Source organism: Gadus macrocephalus, chromosome 14 (genome assembly GCF_031168955.1).
Source record: "Gadus macrocephalus chromosome 14, ASM3116895v1".
Classification (NCBI taxonomy): domain Eukaryota; kingdom Metazoa; phylum Chordata; class Actinopteri; order Gadiformes; family Gadidae; genus Gadus; species Gadus macrocephalus.
In genome coordinates, this window is record NC_082395.1 from 21,204,536 (window position 1) to 21,213,388 (window position 8,853).

General features: G+C 53.0%; 1 protein-coding gene across 2 annotated transcripts in view; it reads right to left on the reverse strand.

Moving 5' to 3' along the window:
- Positions 1 to 8,853, reverse strand: part of LOC132472189 (granule associated Rac and RHOG effector protein 1-like) — a 38,717-nt gene that overhangs the window by 2,578 nt on the left and 27,286 nt on the right. For both annotated transcript variants that reach the window (XM_060071673.1, XM_060071674.1), the window contains exons 8-13: positions 6,683 to 6,780; positions 6,157 to 6,282; positions 3,067 to 4,262; positions 1,918 to 2,089; positions 998 to 1,135; positions 549 to 624 (exon numbers count right to left, since the gene is read on the reverse strand). In XM_060071673.1, the coding sequence (XP_059927656.1) occupies positions 549 to 624; positions 998 to 1,135; positions 1,918 to 2,089; positions 3,067 to 4,262; positions 6,157 to 6,282; positions 6,683 to 6,780 (1,806 nt within the window). The remainder of the gene's footprint in view (positions 1 to 548; positions 625 to 997; positions 1,136 to 1,917; positions 2,090 to 3,066; positions 4,263 to 6,156; positions 6,283 to 6,682; positions 6,781 to 8,853) is intronic.

An 8,853-nucleotide genomic window follows, 5' to 3' on the forward strand; every position in this document is an offset into this window, starting at 1 on the left:
AAGTGTCTACGTTGATTATGTACGATTCAAGGGGATCAGAAGTTCTCAAGTCTAAGGTGACGTCAATCTGAATTTTCCTACACGTAAATCTTTCTTGTTTCATCCTGCCACATGTTTAGCGGGCTCTGTTCTGCCTTTGTTATCGAAAATTGTGGAAGTAGTCCATGCAACCCAACAGTTCTCAGTCTATCATCTTTCAGAATTGGAATCCAGAAGTCAAGCCTCTTTAATATCTTTTTTCAGACTTCCCTATTGTTTTCTAAGTGGGTTTTCTAAGTGTCTGCAACGCAGTTTCAAAGAGGTGGACCTTAATGCATCGCATGGAATATATATACTCGTTTAGTTTGGAAACCTAAAGCATAGAGTAAAGTGTGTGTTTGTGTTCAACTTTAAGACTACTGGGAAGTCTACGACCATTACGACGGGCATTCAAAACATGTTTCCATGACTACTACACTTCTCGCCACTAGACCTCAACGTCAAATCAAGATCCCTGGAGGCCACTGTGGTTCCCTGACGTTCCACCGCCGGAGGGAGAGAAGGTTTACCTGGCTGTCGTCCACCATGTGGTGGAGGGGGGGGGAGGGCAGTGTGCACGCCTCCGGGTCACCACAGCTGTGTTTCCTGAGGGCAGAATAGGTCACAGAGGAGGGCAATAAGCCCCAGTAACACAGAACAGGAGGAGCCATCTTTACAGTTCATAATGTTAGGAGTATTAGTTTGGAGATGTATTTTCTGTCATTGTTTAGATCGGCAAAATCAAGAGTATTTGAGGAACGCAAGCAGCAAATGGAGTTCATCTTTAAGAAAAACCACGGCCGCGGCCATTTTATAAGAAAATGACCGCATTTCCCTGGTATTGACACATCCAGTGGCAGGCGACCCCACCATGTTGATGTTTTGGTCACATGACCTACAAACAAACTGCATACTTTTTTTCACGCCAAGGTTCAAAGGCCAAAAGCCACATGCTAACACTTAGCACTAAGCCGCGTACCTTCTCTGCTTGACGGCTGCTACAAGGTCCGGTCCGGAGAACATGGAGAACAGGCTGTCCCCATTGGCCGAGGACGTCTCGTCGCTGGAGCTAGCCGAGTCGCCCTGATTGGCTGACCAGCTGCTGTTCACTGGCTCACTGTGCGGAGAGCAGACGCAGACGCACAGAAGGACAGAGGTCAGCTATGACTTCTACACACCGAAGCTAAACAGCAGAGCACACCCTGGGCACGGTGATATCGACAGGTTGCAATCACAACGTGACCGTGTGATTGGGCGGCATGTGGCTCAGGAGGTAGAGCGGGGTTGGCTGGTAACTGGAAGGTTGCTAGTTCGAACCCCGGCTCCTCCTAGGCTAGGAGTGCCGAGGTGTCCCTGAGCAAGACACCTCACCCTCCCTTCTCCCGACAAGCTGGTGAATGTGTGCATGAATGGGTGAATGTCAGGCAACATTGTACGGCGCTTTGAGTGGCCGCTTGTTAGAATAGTGCTGCATAAATGCAGTCCATTTTCCATTTACAATGTGCCACTTAACACGCTGTGAAGGAATAGATGCCGACTAATGTCAGAGGCAAACTGCAGATAGGGCTTTGTGGCGAGCGAGGTGTCTGCCTTTGTGTTTAACGTCCGCCCTGCAAACTCGGCCCTTCCTTTGGCCTCGGTCTCAGTGCGTCAGCAGCCCCCCTTTGAAGGTGAAACTGCTGTGACTCGGAAACGGAGGCTGTGAGCGCGGTGCACGATGCCGTGTGATTAAATCAGATCGTTATCTAAAAGGCAGCTGCCACAGAAAAGCCGCGAGGGCGTGCGCGCCGCCGTGCGTGTGTCGACACGCACGCCTCGCCTTTTTTTTGCATTTATTCAGCAAACGCTTTGCGGAGCACGGTTGCCGGGGGCGACGCTCGCTCCTTCCCGTCCACCCACCCCTCGCTGTAGTAGTCCGGGTGGGACCAGGTCCGGTGCTGCTGCTGCTCGTCTGGGATTGGCCAGTTGCTGCGGGCGTTGCTCGGCCGACGGATGTGCTGCACCTGGCGCTTCTGCTGCATGGCCTGGCTGACCCCTGCCACGTAGCGGGCGAACTCCGGGTCCGAGCCAACTGCAGAACACAACAACACAACCGTAATGGGGTTTGTGATACGCTCAGCTGTTTTCCACTTCTTCCATGATCCCCCCCCCCCAGAGCTCAGCTCCGCTGGGCCAGACTGTCTACCCTGGCAGAAAAAAAAATGCACAAAAGCTGTTAAGTCAGCTCGGCACAATGGCCAGGGCCCTCGTCCAAACAGTCTGCTGCGCCGTAAAAATAGCAACCGACACATGCTCAAATCAGCGTAAATTCAGTCAAATTACAGACGCAGGCCCGGCCAGAGTCACAGCCACCACCACCGGCGAAACTCCCCTGTTGTTTTGGTGTGTGTGTGTGTGTGTTTTGGTGTGTGTGTGTGTGTGTGTTTTGGTGTGTGTGTGTGTGTGTGTGTGTGTGTGTGTGTGTGTGTGTGTGTGTGTGTGTGTGTGTGTGTGTGTGTGTGTGTGTGTGTGTGTGTGTGTGTGTGTGTGTGTGTGTGTCAGCCTTTATAGCCGTGTTTGTTATTGCTCTTAAAGTCTGGTTTCAACGTTAAGCACATTGTAGGGTTGAGTGATGAAATAATCATATGTGTCTTCTGCCGACTCGGACTCACCATGTTATTCTCGATTCCTCAAATAAGATCCTCAGATTTTACAGTTTTTTGGGTGATTTTGTACAATTCTTTAATCTACTATGATTACTATGAACAAAGTGTTCCTAGTTTGTAATCGTATTCAAAAACAAGTCTGTCAGCCCATCTTTCTGCTGAGCTTTGCTGAACTACACGCTCTGGCTACGGGCCCTGAGCTACGAGCCCTGCACTGACTCAGTCTCTCTGACTGTGTGCTAGCCCTACGCTAGGCTACGCTACATGCGCTGCGAGTGCTATACTAAACGCGCCCTACCCTACATCCGCGCGGTACACTACATGCTAGTGTAGTATGTCGGACTACGTCCCCTGTGCTACCTGTCTACCCCTGCTGCACGTCAAAAACAGAAGACGGCCTCACCTGCGGGGTCAAAGGGCAGCGCGTCCCCCAGCGCCCCTCCTCCGAACACGCCCTCGCTCTGGTCGCGGTTGGGCCAGGTGTTGTTGCGCGGGCCCTGGGGCTTCTGGCCCAGCATCTCCGACACCACGCTGTCCATGTAGGTGCTCACCAGGCCCAGGCTGTACAGCTCCGAGCTCAGGTCGGGCAGGCCCGCCGAGCCCCACTGGCCGATGGGCCCCAGGGGGGACAGCCCGCCCGGGGGGCCCTGCTGCTGCTGCTGGGGAGGCTGCTGCTGCTGCTGCTGCTGCTGCTGCTGGGCCCCGGAGCTCCCCAGCCACTTGCTGGGGATTCTCTGCTGCGGCAGGGACTGGAGCTGCTGGGGGGAGGGGAGGGGAGCCTGCTGCTGCTGCTGCTGCTGCTGGTGTTGGGCCAGCGGCTGCAGGAGGTGCTGGTAGAACTGCAGGGCCTGGGGGGAGGGCTGCTGCTGCTGCTGCTGCTGCTGCTGCTGCTGGGGGGGCGGGGCCTGGGAAGGCGGAGTCTGCTGCTGAGGGGGCGGGCCTTGCGACTGGGGCGGCGGCAGCTGCTGCTGCTGCTGCTGCTGCTGCTTCTGGGGCTGTGTCTGGGCGGGGGGCGGCTGCAGGGTGTTGTGGGAGAGGGCGGCGGCCTGGGCGGCGCCGGGCGGCCTCAGCTCCGCCGGGTTGGCCGACGCCACGGAGTTGCGCCTCTTGACCAGCGGCGAGGCCTGCTGGGACTTGCCCATGTTGAAGCCAGACAGGAAGTCGATGACGTCCTGCATCTCCTGGTCGGTGGGCAGGTTCATGCCCTGGTCGTCGGGCCCCGCGCCGTTGGCCAGCTGGCCCGGGTCGCCGCCGCACTGCAGGCCTCCTATCTGCAGGAGGCTCTGCAGCCGGCCGTCCCCGGGCGCCAGCCCGCCCTTGGGCTTCTCCTCGCCGCAGCCGCCGCCGCCGGAGGAGGAGGAGGACAGCATGCTGCGGGACGGCGTGCTGGGGATGGAGTAGCTGCCGCCGCCGCCGCCGCCGCCGCCCGCGTGGGAGGAGGCCTTCTTGGTGAACTTGGAGGTGAGCTTGGAGATGCTCTTGGGCAGGCCGCCGGAGCTCTTGGAGGAGCTGCCGCTGCCGGGGGCCAGGTCCGCCGGGACGCTGTAGTCCGGGGCCTCGCGCTGCAGCTGCATCTGGATGGTGGGCAGAGCCTGCTCCCTGGGGAACGGAGGGCAGCGCGTCAGACTCGTCTCCTCTTACCGGAGGGTCGATAGCAGTGTTTACAGCTCTGATATTGAGCCGCCTCTTCTAAAGGACTACACTGATACTACAGGCCGGCTTCAAGCATCTGGGCTATCCTGTTCCCTTATCTGCAGATAGGCATGTACCTGAATGAATGTTCTGACACACACACACACACCACAAACACATGCACGCTAGGGCTGTGCATGTAATCGAATTTTTATCACGATTTCGATTCTTGGGTCAAACGATCTCCAAATTAATAAAATCGAATCGGAACGATTCTTTTGGAACCTTCCGTTTTGTGAAAGAGACGCGCATGCGCAATTCAGTCCCTCCCCCAGAGCATTCAACGCGAGATGGCAGAGGGAGGACAGCCGCGTTTGCTTGATAAAAAGGTTAAAACGAGTTCTCTAATATGGCAAGCCGACGAGGCACAGGCCCACATAATGTGCAAAATGTGCTACAATGTTATATCTGCACTGCACGCCTTGGAAACACGACAAACTTGTTTAATCACCTAACGCCCCGTCCACACTAACCAGGGTAAATCTACAAACGCATAAATATTTATCCGTTTAGTCCTTAAGTCCACACTAAAACTGAGAATTCCCACACTGAAAACGATGCTTTTCGAAAACGATCGCTGAGGTGGATGAATGTGAAAACGCTGGGTTCGCGTTGTAGTGTGGACAGGGTAAACGGAGGCTTTCAGAAACGATGACGTGCGGTTGCCATGACGCTGCCACAAGCTTGCGCTCGAGACCGAGACGCTCAGCAAAAAATTGCCAGGTGAAATGCAAATGGGGATCTCTCTGTACAATGTACTAAGTTATCTCCAGATACAACTCAACATATTGGCTCAAACATATTCGTTGCTCCAACGCCGAAAGACGGCAGTTCAAACCGTACTTGGAGCAGTGTTTCTGGACAAGACCGGGTCGAAAATTATTAACCAGCTGATCAACTGTAAATATCAGCTGATCGCGCGCCTGTAATCTAAACAGAGAGACGTGGCGGAGTTGCGTAACCATGACAACTGTTTATCAAAATAATTTCAGTGTGGAACGTGGAGGCGAAAACGTTAGTGTGGACGGAGATCGTTATCATTGCAGATGTGCGTGTTTATATTTAAACGGATTAGTGTGGACGGGGCCTGAGACGCAATCACAAAGTCGCTTACGACGAATTGGCAAAGAAACAAAAACACAAGGCCACAACCCCGACGACAGCAGGACAGTCGTCGATTACAACCGATTGTTCCGTCTTATTTAATTTTCTAGTATATTTATTTTATTCATTGAAAGTTTTATAGAAATTACAGAACAGCTGGATACATATTTATTTGTACATTATTTTCAATTTGAACATTTTCTATTTTTTGTGTACCTTGTAGTTTAAGAATTTTGAAAACTCAGTTAGCGTGTTTTTTTTGGAAATGCCGAATAAAGGCATTTTATTTGCAAACTTAAGAAGAATCGTTTGAAAAATCGTGATTTCAATCTTGACCAAAAAAATCGTGATTCTCATTTCTTCCCAAAATCGAGCAGCCCTGGTGCACGCAGAGACACGCACACACTCACGTGCACGTAGAGACACACACACGTGCACGCAGAGACACACACACACACACGTGCACGTAGAGAGACACCCACGTGCACGCAGAGACACGCACACACACGGCTGTATCGTTACAACAATACAACCAAGTATAGCTCAGCGCTAAAACTACAAAACTCACGGTTAGAAACGGACAAACTAAAGCCATAAAACTCCCAGCTGGAGCCCGCCGACCCCCTGATGCTCTGAACCCAGACGTGACCCCGCTCTGATGCGAGGCCTCCGGCGGCCTGCGTCAACATGAACTCACTTCCTGTCCTTCCAGCGGTTGATGTGGAAGACGGCGGTGTACAGGACGTCCACCAGCCCCAGCGTCTTCTCCGGGTCCAGGCTGCGCTGCAGCAGGGACATGGTGGCCGGGTCCTCCTTCAGACACCTACAGGCAGGCAGGCACACAGACACACACACACACAGGCACACACACACACACACACACACACACACACACACACAGGCGCACACACAGACACACACACAGACACACACACACACAGGCGCACAGAAATGAATGGGTCGTTTTCACACCATTCAGCTGATCCCACCGCTATGACGCACACATACAGCATGGGACCAAGCCAATCTCCACATCACCGCCAAATTATAATTACTTAGAAAATGTGGCAGACTATCCCAAACACAAAATATAATGAGTGAAATCCTATAATGCACTACAAAGTGTACATTATTGTGGAGATGAGCGCTTGAGTCCTCAGTGTTGGCTGCGGTTCAGAGCGTGTACCAGCTGGTGTTCAGAGCGGGTCAGGGGGAGGACTCACCAGGTCGACGGCACCTGGACCAGCACCCTGGAGCCCTCCAAGGTGATCTGAGGAGCGTAGGCCTCCTTGTTCTCAATCTGAGCCGTGTCCACCACCACCTGCAGGGGAGAGACACACACACACACACACACACACACACACACACACACACACACACACACACACACACACACACACACACACACACACACACACACACACACACACACACACACACACACACACACAGTTTGATTAATGGAAAGGGATTTATTTTATCCATTCATTGTACGTGATCTTAAGGAGAACCAACTTCAGATAAAAGTTCAGGATTGCAGATGTCCTCTGTTTAAACCCGGGCAGGAATTCAACCTCTCCTTTATGTAAAGTCTACAAAGACCCCCAAGAAACGGACTACTGGCTACTGTCTCCATAATTCCGAAGCAGGCAGCGTTTCCCAAACAAGAATGGCCCAGAAAATGTTATTAGAAGGTGCTGTTCAAGTATCGGCCTTTCCTGTTTCAGAATAACAGCACCCCCGACACACACACACACACACACACACACACACACACACAGACACACACAGTGTGGAGAGCGAAAGAGAGAGAGTGTGGAGAGAAAAAGAGTTTCGAGAGAGCGAGCCGGCCGTTGGAGAGATAAACACATTCCATCAGCCAGAGACAACAGGCTGGGAGGCTTGTCTGTCTCTCCCCCCCCCCCCCCCCCTCCTGTTCCTTGAAAGAACCCAGACCCCGGGGGCTGCTAGATACCCAAGCAGCTGGCAGAGAGGGAGGGAGAGACACAGAGAGAGACAGAGAGAGACAGACAGACAGAGAGAGACAGACAGACAGACAGAGAGGGGAAGAGAGAGACAGCAACAGAGCGAGACAAAGAGAGAGAGTGATAGAGAAAGCGGGAGGAGCCCATTTCCTGTACAACAGGAAGTATGACATTGTTGTTCATGCGGCAGGTGCATCCTTGGGATCTGTTGCCCCCCAACAGATCCCAAGGGTGTGTGTGTGTGTGTGTGTGTGTGTGTGTGTGTGTGTGTGTGTGTGTGTGTGTGTGTGTGTGTGTGTGTGTGTGTGTGTGTGTGTGTGTGTCTCGAAGGTACAGGGCGATCGAGGTAGACATGAGTCTTCTAGAGATTGTTCCCTGCGGAGCGACTTGGCAGGGCCAACGTTTGCTGGAAGGAGAGGAGGGTGTGGCGGACGCATGACTGCTTGTGTACTCGATCCCTTGTTTACATGCATAATTGCATGCATAATTGCATTAACAGTGGGGATGACATATGCACCTCCACACTGTGCGTGTGCGTGCATTAGTGTGTGCTACTTTGCGTGTGGGTGCATATGCGTGGACAGTAGTCGATGTTTATGCGTGTGCGTTTGCGTGTGCGTATGTGTGAGGGATCTATTTTGGTTGAGTTTGGAGCTCAGACCAGGCACTAGATCATCTATCTATTACTTTGCTGGAGAGGACCTCTGCCAAGGCGTGACCCCCCCCCCCACACACACACTGCTGCTGCTGCTGCTGCTGCTGCTGCTGCCACACACACACACACACACACACACACACACACACACACACACACACACACACACACACACACACACACACACACACACACACACACACACACACACACACACACACACACACACACACACACACACACACCTCCCTACAGTGGGGGCGTGGTGCAGACTGAAGGAGTCCATCCAGATGTTGCGGAGGAATGCAGACCTCTCCCCGGTGTGCGTCTGCGGTGTTTGTTTACCCCTGCCCAGGCCGGCCCCTCTAGGAAGAGAAGAACTCCTCGTCTTCTCCGCTCAGCCCAACAATGCTCCGCACAACACAGCGCACCCTCTCTGTGTCTGCGTCACGAGGTTCAGCCCGTCCTCGAGGAGGTGTGGAGGAGTAACGGTCCTGTTCCACATTCACACGCGAGGCGTGGCACGGTGTCAAAGCACTGGTTGCGATTGTGTTTAGCGTTGTGTAGCATCGTATCCTAGCCATCTATGTTGTGTACGGGGAATGGGTTAACCTAACAATTGTCAGTGCTCGGCACTGGTTTCTATGGAGATCCTTACTGTACCGACAGTGATATATTGTCGTTTCTCTTTCTTCTGACAAACTGACTTATTGTGAGTCGACGATTATGGCTAGATGTTTGGATGCATTTTCTA